The 18253-nt window shown below is 33.4% G+C and overlaps 1 protein-coding gene across 10 annotated transcripts in view; it reads left to right on the top strand.

The window, feature by feature from the left end:
- The window catches only part of LCOR (ligand dependent nuclear receptor corepressor), a 99821-nt gene that overhangs the window by 57141 nt on the left and 24427 nt on the right, over positions 1-18253 (top strand). For 7 of the 10 annotated variants that reach the window (XM_087824475.1, XM_087824476.1, XM_087824480.1 and 4 more), the window contains 3 exons: positions 9196-9328; positions 14219-14506; positions 17141-17234. The exons of 1 other annotated variant lie outside the window; for it this stretch is intronic. In XM_087824475.1, the coding sequence (XP_087680601.1) occupies positions 9196-9328; positions 14219-14506; positions 17141-17234 (515 nt within the window). Of the gene's footprint in view, positions 1-9195; positions 9329-9482; positions 9546-14218; positions 14507-17140; positions 17235-18253 lie in introns of those variants that run through there. 2 more of the 10 variants (XM_016219916.2, XM_016219917.2) reach the window with 2 other exon arrangements.

Raw genomic sequence — 18253 nt, forward strand, 5'->3', positions numbered from 1 at the left:
TTCATGTCTATTTCCCTATGTCTTAAGAATAAGGATATCCACTTCCTTAACTACACAGTACAGTTACCAAAAATCAGGAAAGTTAACTTTGATATATTATTATCTACGAATCTCATTCAAATTTTACCAGTTGTCCCAAAGACCTTGTAGTTTTTTACCTCTTCCTTTAATTCAAAATCCAATTAAAGGTCATTCATTGAATTTTATTTTCACTACTTTTTAGTCTCCTTTAATCTAAAATGATTTCTTAGCCATTTGTTTGTTTGTTTATAATAACATTGACATTTTAGAAGAGTACAGGCCCTTTGTTTTATAGAATGCCTCTCAGTTTAAGTTTTGTGATGTTTCTTTGTGATTAAATTCAAGTTACGATCTTTTAGCAGAATATTAAATAAGGTGTATTCTTGTCAGTGCACCACATCGTGAAGCACACAGTGTCAGTTCAGTAGGTGACATTAACTATTGAGCAACAGTCAACCTCCTTATCTTGATTTATGTCTAAGGCTATAGCAAGAATTGTGAAATGCCATAAATGTCTGGTCTCTGACAGTTTATCTATTCATAATACTATGCAAAGAAGTTCTTGGCAAGTAAAAGATACTGGGGTTTTTTTAGCCTAAAAATATGCTTGCTTGAAGAAAAAGATGCCACATGAGGCTTTCAAAAAAATAAGTGTCACATTTCTTTGTAGCTGTGAAATGTAAGTAATAGATCATTTCTTTGATTTCATGTGGTTAATTGAAGAGTCAAAATTCAGTGTTACATTCAGTATCTAGTATCTTTAATACCCTGAGCCCTATTTTTTAATGATTTCTTTATTGAGGTATATTTATGTATATACAATAAAATTTATCTATTTAAGAGTACAGATTAATGGATTTTGATAAATGTATAATTTATAACTACCACAGCAGTCAAGGTGTGGGACAGTTCCTTCACCCTAAAAAGTTTTCATGTGCCCCTTTGTAGTCAGTTGATTAGTCCATTTCCCAGACCCCCAGACCCAAGCAATCACTGTAGTTTTACCTTTTCTAGAATTTTGTATGTTAGGATCATACAGTATATAGTCTTTTATATTTCACCTCTGTCACTAGCATAATTTTTGATATTCATTCTTGTATTTCTTTATAATCTTTTGTTTTTATTGCTGAGTAGGTCTCTATAGCATGGTGATGCCACTATTTGTTTACTCATTCATTTTTTTATAGAGTTTTGAATTTTTCCAGGTGTCGACTATTAGACTTATTTACATAAAAGTCTTTGAGCATATATTTTCATTTCTCTGGGATATATACCTAGAGTCGGAATTACTAGATAGTATTATAAATTGTATATTTAACCTAAGATACTACCATGATGTTCACCAAAGTGACTGAACCATTTTGTGGTCCATCAGCAATGTCAGCGTTTTGATGCTGGGTCCGGCTGGCATGGCTCAAAGGTTGATCATCGAGCTGTGTTCTAGGAGATCGATTCCCAGTCAGAACACATGCCCAGATTGCAGGCTCAATCCCCAGCAGGGGACGTGCAGGAGGCAGCCGATCAATGACTCTCTCCTCATTGATGTTTCTACCTCTCTCTCTTCTTCTCCCCTTCCTCTCTCTGAAGTCAATAAGAACACATAAAAGAAACTTTAAAAAAACAACATTCAATGCTAGTCTTTTTAACATTAGGCAGTCTGGTGGATCTGTAGTGTTATCTCATTAATTTTCATTTTCCTGATGAGTAAAGATGTTGAGCATCCTTCTATATACATATCCTATGTGAAACATTTGTTTAAATCTTTTGCCCATTTTTAAAAACATATTAAGCTGTAATAGTTTTCATGTAATCTGCACAAAACTCTTTGTCAATATTTTCTCTTAAAATTTCTGTTTTCTATGTCCTATTTAAGAAATCTTTGCCTAATTCAATGTCAAACACACAAGAAAATCTCATGTTTTCTTCTAGTTTAGTAGTGTTAATTCATATTTTGATACCTGATTCATTTCTAGTTAATTTTTTTATACGGTGTGAGTTAAGTGTTGAGATTTATTATAATCCATAAGATATTCCAGCTGTTTCTAGCACCATTTGTTGAAAAGACCTTCCTTTCCCACCATTGAATTATCTTTGTTAAGTTAGTTGACTGTATACATGTGGGTGTATTTCTGGACTCTGTTCTGTGTCACTGTATATGTCTATTCTTATTTGGTACCACAGTGTCTTGATTATTTTATCTTTATATCTGGAAATCAAGTAGTATGAGTCCTCCAACTTTGTTTTTCAAACTTGTTTTGCTAATCTAGCTCTTTGACTTTTCTGTATAAATTTTTAAATCAACTTACCAGTTCTTCAAAAAGACTTTTAGAATTTTAATTAGGATTGCTTGAATCAATAGATCAATTTAGAGAGAATGGCTACATTAACAATATTGAGTCTTCCAATTCCTGATGATGGTTTAATCTCATCTTTATTTGTTGCCTTTAAGTTCTCTCAGCAGTGTTTTGTAATGTCATTTCCCTTCAGCTTGAATAATTTCCTTTAGGATTTCTAGTACTACAGAGGTAAATATTTTAAGTTGTAGAGAAAAGTATAAACTCTTTATTTGAAAACATCTTTTGGATATTTGCTCTATTGTTCATCCTAAAATGGTTGTAAAGGATGATAAAAGAGTATATTATATGAAGTTTATAGGTAGAGATAACGAAAAGCTTAGTAAAGAATTTGAGGTCTTTTTAAAACCATTTAGTATTATATCTCCTCTGCTTTGGGTGATGGATCATCAGACCACAAAGTGTTGGAGACTTCTGCACTTCTGTTTACTTCTGTCTCTTTCTGCTACCCTCACAGTTCCCTTGAAAGAAATTACCTTAAAAGGATATTGGAAAATTACACAAACTGGTGAGGCTTAGCAAGTGAATACAGCAAGTGAAGATAGATGACCTACTCTTTCCCTTGAAAACTGTGTACAAAATGAAGTTTTACACACGCACACAGTTTCTTTATGCCAGCGCTAGCTGTTAGAAAATAAAGAAAACATGCTTTTTACCATGAAAAATATGTAAAATAAATATATGGGAACTACATGACAACAGAATTTTAATTGATATTCATTAAAGCCCACTTGGATAAATATAAAGCAGTTCCTACAAGAGAAGACAATATTTTTAAGGATGTTACTTATTCCTGAATTACTTTGTAAGTATAACTCTAGATAAAAAACACACTGTCTTCTTTGGGGAGCTGGTGGTGGTAGGAACAGAATTGACTAAGTGATTTGAAGTATAACCTGAAAGAATAAAGCTAGAATTAAAATGGCCAGGACATTTTGGAAAATTTAATAAGTGGGGATTTGCCTTCCCAAGTACTAAGACTTATTGTAAATATAAAATAATTTTTAAAGTGTGATACTGATGATGTGCTTTTCAGTTCTGTATTAAGGAAAGAGCTTTTTAAAAAACATAATGACTATTCTCTATCCCGGAGCTGCAGAATCAAGGCTCTGGGAGTATGTTTCAGGTGTATATGTTTTTAATCTCATAGTAGATTCTCATATGACAGAAATCACCTCTAGCTATGAATCAGCCAGTCTAGGTGGACCAATTCCTGAATCCCAAAGAAAACAACTTCTCAGAGATTTCAATTCAAATCTCCAACTTCAATCCTGTTTAGTTTTGGATAATAAGTGAAAAGAACAACAATTGTTTTTTATTATGTCATGTCATTGTTATTTTTTGCCATACCATATATAATGATTAATTCTGGAATTTAGATGTAGAGGACAAGAACTGACATTGAATTGTTTTCTTTAACTTCCTGTCTCCTAGTGATTGTTTTAGCTCTATAGCTCTTTGTCATATGAACTGTTTTTTTCTTCTTGGTTCATTGAATTTTGGTCCATGTATGTATAGTGAGGGAGAGTGAGCTATACTTTGTTTATTCGCTATAAATTTTTAACATGGTGAACAGTTGCAGTTGAAAAATGTATATGATTTTGTGTTATTTTTTTCTCTTTGGTTATTCTGGATAAAAAAGCTAAATAATCATTTAACTGGTGAAAATTATTGTAAAACAGCCATTTAAACTCTGGAAATAGCAATCTTAAGAGCATATTAGCAAATGGAAAATCACTTATTTTTTTTTTTAAATCTAAATCTCAGAACAGCATCTGTGGGATTTGAACCATGATTCACTCCCACCCACCTATCTGAGCTCAGCTTGTGGGAAGCTCCTCTAAGCAGGAGGGGCCGACTGGAGGCATTTTTCATACCTTCTAGCTTCTTGTTGCAAATGCTTTCTTTTCGGGCTTTTTTCCAGCACTCAGCCTTTACTCAGAGAGTTTTTTCTGGAAGCAGCAGGCTGAGAATACTGGGTCCCAGTTGCTGTGGGTCATGCCTTATTCACAAGGCAAAAGTTCCATGCTAGGAGGGTCAAGTCATCCAGCAGCCCCACTTATAGAGCACAGATCTCACTCAGATAAGTGAGACACTGTGCCAGCCCCCAGTTTGTGCAGTGGTGCAAAGGTTCTTCTGAAGGGAGAGGCAGGCCTTGAGAACAGAAAACTCTGTAGCTTTCCCAGGAGAACTGACTTTATTTGGAATAGAGCTGGCAAAAAGTTGTTGAAAATGATGAAAATCTTTGTGGTGAACAATTAAGAGGATACTGGTAGTCCCACAATGCTAGACAACAAGTGATGTAGTAAACACATTAAACGTTTAACAGAATCAGAAAAAAAGACAGCAAAGAAGAACCCTCCTGGGTTGGGAGCAAGCCTCAAAAGACTGGCAACACCCTGTCCTTGCAAAGAGGCCCTACTTTTATTGGATCAGACTGTGGTTCAGTGTATGCCCCAGAGTGTGACAAAAACAGTAGAACATTGAGTAGAAGCTAATAGCTGGGTATGTGATACCACTGCAGGTAGAGCAGCCAGAAGCTTAAGAGAAGACTGGAGGAAGAATTTGCCAGAGTCTAACTAAACCCTGTCATTTCTGGTGGACAGAGACTGCATCCTCAAAGGCTGCACACTGCTGGACAAGTAGACTTGAATGAACTAGAGATAAAAAAGGGACATTTTCTAATGGTAAAAGGATCAGTTTATCAGGAAGACATAATTAAATCCTCAACAACAGAGCCCCAAAATGCATGAAGCAAAATGTGACAGAATTGAAGGGGGAAATAGATAATTCAACAATAATAGTTGGGCACATCAACACCCCACTTTCAATAATGGATAGAGCATCTAAGCAGAAGATCAACAGAGATGGAAGACTTGAGCCCCGCCGGGCGTGACTCAGAGGTTGAGCATTGATCTAGGATCCAGGAGGTCACAGTTTGATTCCCGGTCAGGGCACATACGGGGTTGCAGGATCGATCCCAGTCGGGGGCGTGCAGGAGGCAGCCAATCAATGACTCTCTCATCATTGATGTTTCTATCTCTCTCTCCTTTCTTCTCTCTGAAATCAATAAAGATATATTTATTTTTTTAAAAAGGAAGATTTGAACAACATTGTGAATCAACTAGACGTAAGAAACATCTCTAGAACACTTTATCCAGCAAGAGCAAGATTGCTGAATAAAGCATTCTTTAAAAATTAGTTTTCTGTAAACTAGCAGTAAACAATCTGAACATGAAATTAAAACAGTTCAGTTTACAGTAGCATCAAAAAAATTAAATACTTAAGAATAAATTTAACAGCTGTAACATACACTGTAAATTATAAAACACTGTTGAAAGAAAGAAGATCTAAGTACAATAAATGGGAAAACATCTCGTATTTATGGATTGGAAGACTTATTACAACAATGGCATTACACCCCAAAATGATCTGCAGAGTCTATGCATTCCCATCAATGCACCCACCCCCCAGCTGGCCTCTTTCATATGAAAACTCAATGGGCACCAGCTAGCCAAAAACAGTCATAAAAGAACAAATTGGGAGGACTCACACTTTGCAATTTCAGAACTTACTATAAAGCAACAGTGATCAACAGTGTTACTGGCATAAGGCTTAGATAGATAGAAAGATCAATGAAATAGAATTGGATGTCCAGAAGTAAAATTACAGCCAGCGACTTTTCACAAAGAAAGTTGGACACTTTCTTATACCCTACACAAAAATGTACTGAATGGATCATAGACCTAAAAGACAGTCCTAAAACTAGAAAACTTTTAGAAGAAAACAGAAGTAAATCTTCATGGCCTTGATTTAGCCACCTATTTTTCAGATATAATACCAAAAGCACAAATGATAAGAGAATATAGATAAATTGTAACTCATTAAAATTAAAAACTTTTGTATTGCCAACAGTAGCATCCGTGAAACAATAGAAAGCTCACAGGTGGGAGAAAATATTTTCAGATCATATATCTGATAATAGAGTTGTATCCAGAATCAGTCAAGAATAAAATTCAACAATAAAAAGGTAAATAGCCCAGTTAAAAACTGGGCAAAGCATATGAATAAGCATTTCTCCAAAGAAGGTATATTTTAATGGCCAATAAGCACATGAAAAGATGCTCATTTCCCTTAGTCATTAGGGGAATGCAAATCTAAACCATGAGATACAACTTCTCATGTGCTAGGATGGTGTAATAAAAAAGGTAACAAGTGTGTGGATCAATGGAACTCTTATTATTGCTGTAGGGGATAGAAAATGGAGCAGCTGCCTTGGATAATGGTTTTGGCACTTCTTCAAAATGGTAAACATAGTTAACATATGATCTAGAAGTATATATCCAAGAGAAATGAAAATTTACATCTACACAAAAACTTACACACAAATATTAAAAGTAGTTTTATTCATATCATAGTAGCCAAAAAGTAGAAATAACCCCAATGTTTATCAGCTGGTAAATGGATAAAATGTTGTCTATTCATACAACAGTATATTACTTGGGAATAAAAAGGAAGGAAGTATTACATGCTACCACTTGGATGACCTTTAAAACATACTCTAGGAGAAAGAAATCAGTTACCAAAAAACCCCAAATAGTATATGATTTCATTTATATGAAATGTCCAGAATAGGTAAGTATAATAGAGACAAAAAGTTGTATAGTGGTTGCATAGGGCTGGGGCAAGTGGGAGAATGTGAAGTGACTGTTCATGGGTTCACGGTATTTGGGAGTGGGGAATACAAAAATGTTCTAAAATTAGATTGTGGCAGTGGTTCCCACACTGTTGAATATACTAAAAAACATATATTGAATTTTATACTTTAAAAATGGGTGAATTTTATGTCATGTATTATATCTCAATAAAACTGTTTAAAAACAAAACAAATAGATGTGACCATAATTGCTAGGCACCAACTAAAAGTAATCTGTTTATTTCAGAATCCAGGTTGATAAAATTGTTAATTGTTTGATTCAGAGATTCAGGAAGAACATGTACCACCTGCCTTACTGAATGAATTCAGTTAGTAGTTCTGTGTTGATTTAGATTAGAAAGTAGCTTGAGTGCTACATAAAACATAGTTTAAGTATAGATATTTTGTTCAAAGTCTGACTGAATTGACTGAATGTAGAACTAGGGAGTTAAGTCTAAGTACAGTTTATGTCATGTAATGGCTGTATTTTAAAAATCGCTACACAATGAAGTGGCATCAACAGTTGATTTTATTGGACTATTTAATTAATACAGACATACCTTGTTTTATTGTACTTTGCTTTATTGTGGTTTATGGATGTTGCGTTTTTCACAAATGGAAGGCAAAGCCACCCACCAACAGAAAGATTATGAGTTACTTTATTGTGGTGGTGTGGAACCAAGGCTGCAGTATATTCAAGGTATGGCTGTACCTTTTAGATGTTAAATATATATCAAAACCAAATTATTTGTGATTCATTTTTAAGTCACTTTCTTAATAATTTTTTTGATCTAAGAGAGAGAATGCTGGGAAATGCAACTATAATAAAGATTTTTGTAATGATGTATAACACAAGATATTTTGTTTAAAAAGTTTAAACAATGTGGCAAACTTAGCTTGTCTTTTATGGAAATATTAAGGGAACACTGTTTAAGTTTGAGTATGCAACAGGGTTCTACATATTAAACTATTTGTTTACAATATATAATTGATGCTAAATGTCTTTGCAAAATATATATTTTGGTTGTGCTGTTGACAGTTGGGTGATGGGGAAATCATAGCTGGTTGCAAATATCACTGGATGTATTTAAAATCTTTTGAGGAAACCATTTGTGAATTACAACATGCCTTCAGTGTCTTGTTTGACATTATGCCAAGGTATTTCCCCATTTTCTTATTTAGAGCACTTCAAAATTTTCCATTATATAACTAAACACATGTGTTGATACATTGCAGTAATTTGATAAATTACATGCACTGGGACTTAAGGACACTTAGAAGATAAAAACTTTGCTTTTCTTTATACTCTTTTTTTTTCTGTTATCATAGTTTCCTCTTTATTTGTTAGCTACAAGAGTAGAAATGCAAAGCATTGTTAACCTAGTCCAGTACTCCTGCATTCTGAGAGCAGGTTCTGACAGTCTCCGGGATGAGTTTAGTGCAGCATTTTGAAACTTTTGATCAGGCCCCACATTTTTATATTGCAAACATATTCAAGCATATATATGATATTGAAATGTTTCCCCTTAAGATACTGAAATGTTTCACCTTAAAATGTGATGCACTCTATTTTTCAGGTTTTTTTTCCTAGTGCTAGTTTGACCTGTTAATTCTAGGGACAGAATTGTGAATTCAAATATAATCTTTTTGAGTTTTTCCTCCTAATGGCCCTTTACAAATGTTTATTTAGTATCTGCCGAAAAAAGATCTTGTACTAGGAAGGTAAATGTGATTCAGAAATGAGGCTTGGGGTTTAAGGTATCTTTTTTTTTTTTACTGAGTTGTCTGTGAACTATTGTTATAGTTTACTAAAACCAATATACTTGAATGCTCAAGGAGATTTTCCCTTTAATAATTGTAGATTAATTAGAGTTTACTTGTAAGTTTTAAACAAAACTCATAAAAAATGGATGAAAACCACACAAAGTAAATATTTTTATATTCACTTTGCTGTTATACTTTTGTGGAGATAAATTTTATCCTGATTTGAAGTTTTAAAATATTTTAATTGTATTAAGTTGATTTGTCTTATCTGTCGTTAATGTTTGTGTTTTTCACATCTATGCTTTTGATATTGAATGGGGAAAGATACTTGTGCAACTATTTCACCAAATATTTTTGCAGGGACACTTAGTCGGTCTGGATGAACCAGCTTCGGGAGCTGGGCGGGAAGCTCTGCTTAAACAAGAGCAAGCAAAAATCATTCGATTCGAGAGACAAGCAGAAGAGTTCCTCAATGCAGTCTTTTATAGAAAAGGTTGGTTCCAGTAAAGAATGGCATTTAGCATCTGCTTGTCTTGTATTAACCTTCTTAATTTCAATGTAATTTTTAAAAAGAATTACTTTAAAAATATTTTTTTATTGATAATACACTTTATAATTCTCTGTTTCTTTATGTTTCTTTGATCAAGTTAAATTTGAAATAGGGTAAGACAGCCCCACTCCGTCCTTTTACTCTGAAGTGATGGTGCCATGTAAGTTTTAGTTAAATAATTTTTAAAATTGTTATGAAAGTCTGAAAATTGTAAGGTTTCAGTAGTTCTATATATTGTTAGTCAGATTTTCTTACATAAACAGTTACTGTTTTTATCACTGATAACCATAAAACTGTAAAATTTTAGTAATTTCTCACTGAAATATCATTTGCAGAGAAAATGTAAAGTTATATCTTAAAATTAGATTTGCAAGCAGTTTTTTCTCCTTGACATAGTACAGTTTTGCTAAATTTTTTAAATTATTAAAATTAGAGAAATAAATTTGTTATTATAAAGTAAAGCATTCCCCTATACATTTGAGGTGGCATTTAATAGCTTCACCTCTTGTATTTTTCAGTTTACCTTTTTTAATTTTTTTTTTAAATATATCTTTATTGATTTCAGAGAGAGGAAAGGAAAGGGAGAGAAAGAGATAGAAATAGAAACATCAATGATGAGAGAGTCATTGATCGAGCCTGCAACCTGGGCATGTGCCCTGACTGGGAATCGAACCCCTATCGCCTGGATCCCAGGTTGATGCTCAACCACTGAGCCACACCCGGCCAGGCAGTTTACCTTTTGTAGGCTTGTTTTACATTTCTCTATCCTCAAAGCATAACTGCTACCAGCCAAGACCTTCAGGAAGTTTCCATTCATGATCCGTTTCAGTCAAGAGTCTTTACCTTCAAGATATTCTTTCTAAATAGATTTTTAATCTTCAGCAGACTCAGTGATTCCATTTTCTTTAATATTTCTTCAGTGTTCTAGTTTATACCTCTCATTCCTCTGGGAATTCCCTTCTTCCCTCTGAAACTTGAAAGCTGATGTTTGCCTGTACACTAGCTAAAAGTCTGAAAAGTGCTGATTCTAATGGGTTGGTTACAGTTGGAGACCAGATGGGCTTCTGCATAAAGTAATCAATATTTTCAAAAGGGCGTATGAGGTGAAATGTAATAGAAAATTAAGGAATGAAAAAAGAAAAAGGAATGCACTAGATTATTTTCAGTGGCATTTAAAAAAATTTCTGTCTGTTCCCTAGATAAAATTAAATCTTTAATACTTCCTCTTCTCTTTTAATAATACCTTCTTGCACTTTCTGACCTAACGCTCCCAACTGAGGCTCTTGCACTCATCTCATTGTCTCAATAAAGAACCCTGAATTCCAAAAGTATGTTCAACATAGTAATATTCTTAGTTCATTTTATGAACGTTTGATTGTTATATTAAAGTAATTCACATTTAAAGTATAAATGATGCCCTGGCCACTGTGACTCAGTGGTGTGAGCAATGGCCTGTGCCCCAAAGAGTAGTGGATTTGATTCTTGGTCAAGGGCATGTACCTGGGTTGCAGGTTCAATCCCCGGCCCTAGTCAGGGCACATGTGGGAGGCAACCAATCAGTGTGAGACACATCAGTGTTTCTCTCCCTCCCTCCCTCTCTCTCTGTCTCCTTCTCTCTCTATCTCTTCTCCCCCCTTCCTCCCTCCCTTCCACTGTCTCTAAAAATTAATGGAAAAAAATATCCTGTAGTGAGGATTAACAATAAAGGGAAAGAAGGGAGGGAGGGAGGAAAAGAGGAAGGAGGAAGAAAAGAAGACTATTTTGTCAGTTTATTAACTAAATAAAATATCTTGACAGTTCTCTGCTATGTACTGAATCATGCGTCTAATGCCACAGCAAACGTCATTATCTGAAAAGAGGAACTTCTCTCCCTAATGTACATGGAGGAACCACTTTTCATCCACTCTTTACTTGGAGTTAACTTACTTTTCTTCTAGTCCCATTTCATTGTCATATAGGGATGACTTAACGTTGAAGTTCATGTAATTTTATTTAGAAATTAAACTTTTGGGAACATAACCTTTAGGGGAGGAATTGTTACCTTAGGATCAGTCTTAGAATAAACTTCAAGAGATGAGAATTCCTTGAATTTGTATGTAAAGTTAAATTTGTGTATTTGTATACTGGCATATGATGCTCAGAAAAAGAACTATTGCTTTGCAATTGGAAGTTCCTTCCGCCTTGCTTTATGCATTAATACTGTTATTTTGAGATATTTTGTTAATCCTCTTGGAAATGTCTCAAAGATGAGCATTAATAGTCTTCAAATTAATATCTAAAATGTTTATTATCCAGAGATATGACAGGCAATTTAGTCTGAAGAGAGTATTTTGTTTTTACTAAATAATTCAGATATTTGGATTTAGTCCTTTGTTTCCAAGTATTGCAGATTATATGTTATAAATAATTATGAAAAGGTTATATCACTAGATAGAAACATTAATGCAATAAAAGTATGCTTTTGAAGCATGGACTTTATAATAAATTCCAATTTAAGGACAGTATATCCTTTACAATTGTCATGATCATATTTCTTTTCAGCTTTTTTGTCACTTGTGTTAAGGAAATATTACACTTTTCTAAAAGTTAGATTTCCACTTTTGAAACATACAGGTGGCTGTGAGGCAGCATTTACATGTGTTTCTGCAGTTTTAATTTTGATCAGATTTGCTGTTTTTTATTTGACTCAATTGTGCATGTTCCCTGAGGCATGGCTAGGTTTATAGAAGTTGTGTTTTAAGTAAGTGAAAAGTCTTCTGGAAACTTTCAAAAGACATAGAAATTCAAATGGCAGAGACGTCATCAAATCGTAACATGAATTGTGGTTTATGACTGTTATTCAACAAAAAGGCAAAATACGATGCAGCCATTTAAAGTTCAAATCTGTGGTGTTTATCCTAAAACCTTTACCTCTCAAGAATCTCTAATTATATTTATTAATTAGTTAAACACAGAGACTTCTCATAAATTACTTCATTTTGCTTCCTATTTGGAAACTTTTTTGTGTGTTACATATTCTCCAACTTTTCAGGGGGAAAGAGATACACTGATACATTAAAACCTGGAATTACATATAGTCTTTATTTGGAGGATCGTAACATGCTATGTAAAAAAAGAAGAAAAAAAAAAAAAAGGATCTTAAGTGGGAAGTTAAATGAGTATTAATAAGAAAACCCATTCGATAAATTTTAAAAGCAATGTATGGCTAAAATGTTTATTAAAACATTTAAAGAAACATTGTTAGTGATTGTGTTAACTTTTACCTAATTGAGTACCTTTATTCCTATACCCTCTAGCACACTCAAAATCTCTATTTATAGAAAGGAAACTTAGAGTGGAAAATACTTCTCAGAACAGAAATGTTATGGGTAGAACAAACCTTGTTAAACTCCAGAGAATTAAATAAATATTCTGACTTTATAATCATCTTCTTTGTATTGAATATTGTCCTTCAGGAAAAAAATTGTTTGTTTTTAGGAATTCTGTGAGTTCTTGAGGAGTGTGTGTGTGTTGTGACGTTACTAGATTTCAGTAATGTGTCCGTTTTTTCTAAATTTGTAAATCAATCTAAGTTCCTTATAGCTCTAAAATATTATGGGTAAAGTAATTTACCTTTTATAGTTAATCTTGAAAAGATCAAGGAAACTAGAGAACCATCTTCTAAAGCCTCAGAAGTATGATGGGGAACTAAAGATCACAGGGGAGAGTTTTAATCAAGGGCCTACCACTAACCATCTATAAGATTTGAAGAAGCCGTTTACTTTTTAGATCACATTCCCTTCATTTGTTAAAAAAACAACTATTGAATGGTAATTGATTTGATTGATCCATTTATTACTTAACTAATATGAATGCATATGTACTTTACAGCAGGCATGCATATTAGGTGCTGACTATACATGGTAAACAATCTTTGTGGAAGCTCAGACTCCCTGATGATGTGATAACGATAGAGTTGTAATGATAATATATTTATACAAAACATTTTCCTTTTTGTTTTACCCCATTTGACTTTCAAGATCTTATTCCAGTGCTGAAAATTCTGAGAGGTTTTTTTTTATTAACATTGATTACAAATTGATAACTTAGGTGTTTATTTTTTTGCTTCCCAAGCTGTTATGTTATAGTGGTTGGCTGAGTATATTTAAAGAACTCATGGAAAATATATGGTCTTAGGGTTTTGAGGTTTGGCATTTAAACTTCTAGCCCAAAGGTTCTAAAGTTGTGGTCCCTCCACCAGCAGTATCGAGAAACCTGTTAGAAATGCCTTAACCTCACCCTAGAACTGCTCAATTAGGACCCAGCAATCTGTTTCTACAAGCCCTCAAAGTGATTGTGATGAATACTAAAGTGTGAGAATTATTGCTGTCACTTGTCATGGGTCTTAATATTAAGTATCTCATTTTACAATCTTGGTATGCCTTCAGTCTTTAACAGAAAGTAAATGCTCATTGAGTAATCTATTCTTCAGCAAACTGAGAACAACAGATATGATCTATAGGTGGTAAATAGGGGAGTAATTATTTTATAAAAGAAGTGTTTGGGGATTTCTGTATCAGGTAAGTGATTCTTGCCCAAAAGGTATACTATTTGTTGTCCCTTTATTTGATTTTATAATTCTAGGGGGATGTTTAGCACTAATTTTATGAAAATTTTATTTTTTAAAATCTGCAGCTCATAAGTTTAGAGATTAAAAATATAACTATGAGGAAATTCTATTAGGGTATTTCATTTTAAGAAAAAAATAAAATGAAATTTTGTTTGCTTGAAAGCTGTCTTTTTTTTTTTTAGTACATTGTCCCACTTTAAAAGTAAATAAATCTTTGTTTACAGACAGTCCCTGGGTCTCCGACCCCAATATTCCCCTAGTGGCCCGTGAGATCATGCAGCGAATGATCCAACAATTTGCTGCTGAATATACCTCAAAAAATAGCTCTACTCAGGACCCCAGCCAGCCCAATAGCACAAAGAACCAAAGCCTGCCGAAAGCATCTCCAGTCACCACCTCTCCCACGGCTGCAACTACTCAGAACCCTGTGCTCAGCAAACTTCTCATGGCTGACCAAGACTCACCTCTGGACCTTACTGTCAGAAAGTCTCAGTCAGAACCTAGCGAACAAGGTATGGTTTGATGTCAAGGTCTCCTCTTTCCAATCAGAATATTTTAATTTGGGGAGAAAAATATTATTGGCAAGTAGGGCACCAGTAGCAATAATAGAATAAAAACTAATGTGATTCTTAAATAATTGCTGACTATGCAGTGATAGAGAAGTTCAGACAAAGTGGCTTCCTTACCCATCAGGAATCCACGGTCATGACCTATGTACCACCCAGGAAAGTTAGGTGGTTACAATTGTTACTAATCTTTAAGTTACTTATATTTATATAAGCATATTATACTTTCCAAAACATTGTCATATCCATTGTTTTTAAAACCCCTATGAAAAATTAAGTTTTTTCCCTTACCCATCAATGTTCTAGGATTAGTACCTATCTGAGCACTAAACTTGTTAGGTAGAAGTTGTTATACTCTGCAAATGAGATCATAAGGCAAAACTGTATTCTCAGTTTTAAAAAAGAAGCTCTTAGGGTTAGAAATAATGAGAAAACAGTAGACACATTTCAGGTTGTTAGGTATATTAATTATTTTATAAATACACAAAAGCATTCATTCATACATGCACTGTATTGTGAACTAACCCACAAGTATATCCTAATTAAGTTGTAGGTTATCAGTTTTGCTTAGCAAATATTTCTTTAGTTTTTGAAAAGTTTATTTTCTTAAATAGATTAAGTATTTCTGTTGCTTTGTGATCTCATTTTACCTTTAATTTCACAAAGATGAAGTGAGCATTTCAACTCTCCCATTGCTTAAACAACTAAAAATTTTAAATTGGTAATGTCTGTACTGATGAGATTTTTGTCATAGAAATCTCATAAGAGTGTGCAGAAAGGTTATCAGATGTGTAGATTTATTGGTGAGAAATACACATTTGTTTTGCAGAGTAAATAAGTTTAATTCTTATAAAAACCTGTTTTAAAAGACTTTCTTTTGCTTATTGTAAATAATTTATGAAGGATTTGCACTTAATGGATTGGCTTTAGTTGCTTTTTAAAGAATTTTTAAAATAATTTATCTTTGCGTTTTTTTCTGTTTTTGTGTAGTGAATAGCAATCAGAATGTCTATGTTCTAAGAGATTTCCCAGCACAAGACCTCATAGTTGTTCTGTGTTCACATTGATCAGTGTACCTTTGATTACCATATTTGCAAAGCTGTTTTTTTCTATTTTATTGAGGATTTTTTTCTTTACCAAAATTGGTAGCTTTCATTAAAATTGGTTTGCTCAAAATATTGCACTAGAAGCTTCAGGTTTACAGTGGGAGAATGACAGCATAGAGGTTGTATTTAAAGTATTAATAATGGAGATTAACATACAAAGGTACCACTTAGTCTAACTTAACTTCTTATAGCTAGTGTTATGCTTAATAGGTGTGTTGTTTTGACAGCATGCACTTATGAAGAAAAGTTTGAACTAGATGATAGGATTATAGTATACAGACTTCATTTTAAAATTATATTTCTTAAGTGAATTTTAGTGTTTTCAACTTACATTATACTTTTAGTGGTAGACTTAAAATATGGTGCCCATTTGATTACACAGACTTAGAGGTCTTTAAATAATGTCTTTGGTTGGAAATACTTTAATTAGTGTATTTGCTTCTTAGATATCTAATTGAGTTAGATGTGTAATAGAATACTGGCTCTATAAAATCACAATTATATATTTAGACATATTAGTGACAGAAAGGACAACATTTACTCTGTATGAGTGTGGGCTTTTTTGGTTTATAAACTCAATTGCAAATTTATTTCTTAATACCCTGAAATAGGGAAATACAGTGTCTTCAGACACAAGTTCTAAGTGGGTTTAATATTGGGGTGGTTTTTAACATAACTAGATAGCAAAGCCTCTCTGCTGGCCAACTGGAAAATCAGAGGCGCATTGAGTATTATCTGCTCTGTTAATTTTGGACAGAATGGCAGCTTTAAAAGTTGTTCGTACTGTGAGTTTTCTTTTCTAGACATGTCTATGAGGAGAATAAAAATCTTTGTGGGAAAAGAACGTTGTCTAATTTTATGCTCTAGTAACATGAATTTGGGATTTGGTCTAGCTTCTAAGACATTAAAACTCTAGGGTCCAGTCATTATTAAGACTCTTATTCTTCTTTCTTTCCTTAAACTTTGCCCATCAATTTATAATAGATTATTAACAACAACAAAAAAGAAAGCTCTTTGCCTTTATAAATATCAGCAACTGAATTTTGAATCTCTGCAAATATTTTCCAAAAGATTGACAACAAATGTACAGTTTTTTACATATGTATTCAAAGCGTAATTAAGGTACATGCACATTATAAACAGTTAACAACTGATTGATCTTATAGACTTTCTCATATAGTGTATATGTATAATTTTGCCATATAAACTTGTATTTTAAAATGACTTTTGTATTACTTAAAGTTTCCTAAATCCAATTTTTATGTACTCTTAAGTGCTTTGATAAGGTGGTAAATTTAGAAAATGAAGTCTAATAGTTCTATTGCTGAATCTCATACTATGTGAACTGCTAATTCTCGTATCTCACTGTGTTTTAACATGTTAGTAGGCCTACTGCTTTTTCATTTTTGGCCTGTTCAGATCACATTTGCTGCTAGTTTTTAATATCCTCAGGTGTTTCTTTGTGTCTCTACAGACGGTGTACTTGACCTATCCACTAAGAAAAGTCCATGTGCTGGCAGCACTTCCTTGACCCATTCTCCAGGCTGCTCCGGTACTCAAGGGAACGGGTAAGGGAAAATATATGTAGCCTTCCACAGCTTTATAGGGAACAGTTTATCAAAGATTGATGCCAATTTCTTTTTTATGTTTTAAAAATTAATCCTTTAGAGTAATATTCTTCTAGGTAGACCTTTAGTAAAATTACTTTTAGTCCATCAACCAGGTAAAATCACAGTCTGTGAAATCTAGAATTGACTGGTATAGATCAATTGTGCCAGTTTACCACAAATAGTAAATAATCAGAAACACGGCAGGAATGTCTTTGGACTTTTTGTTGTTGAGTATTTGGGAGTGTGAACCCCAACCTAAATAATTTCAGAGTTCAGATGTAAAGGCAGTACTGTATTATGTGTGCTGAAGTTATTGAATAAAAATTGGGCTCCAGTATTTTACTTGGTATCTGTAATGTAGTGTGTGGGTGTGTGTCAGCTGTTTGGGGTTTTTTGTTTGTTTTTGGTTGGTTTGTTGATTTGAACTGCAATTTTAACTCTTTGTGGCAGTTCAGAAAGTCTAATTGTATTTTTTGTTTTTAAGTAGACAAGACTGGTTGTGAATGTTGAGAAATAACTATCTTATGCTGCCAAGACATTATTATGTGCACAGTTTTGATAACTCTTCAGATTAAAGTGAATTTTCTGACCTCCTAATTTTACAGTGTTAAGAATGTCTAATTCTCCCTCTGTGTGTATGTATTAACCACTTAGGGAAAAGTCAGGTATTAATAAAGATATTTAGATGTTGTATTGGGAAGGCATTTTTATAAAACTGTTGTGACCAAAAAATAACTTCATCTAGATATGAAAAATAACTTCAATAAGTTAAATTAGTTAATATTTAGGTTTAACTTTTAGAATATTAAACATGGGGAGTTGTTTAGACGGTAAAGGAATAAAGTAGACACTAAACGGACTAACTGTTCCAATTACATTGAATTTTCTTCAAATTGAAGGATTTTTATGGGGACTTCTAAAATACACCTTTTATTTTCTCTAAAATTCCATCATTTTCCTTCTTCTTTCCTCCTTTA

Source organism: Miniopterus natalensis, chromosome 14, assembly GCF_054644295.1.
Source record: "Miniopterus natalensis isolate mMinNat1 chromosome 14, mMinNat1.hap1, whole genome shotgun sequence".
Lineage (NCBI taxonomy): Eukaryota > Metazoa > Chordata > Mammalia > Chiroptera > Miniopteridae > Miniopterus > Miniopterus natalensis.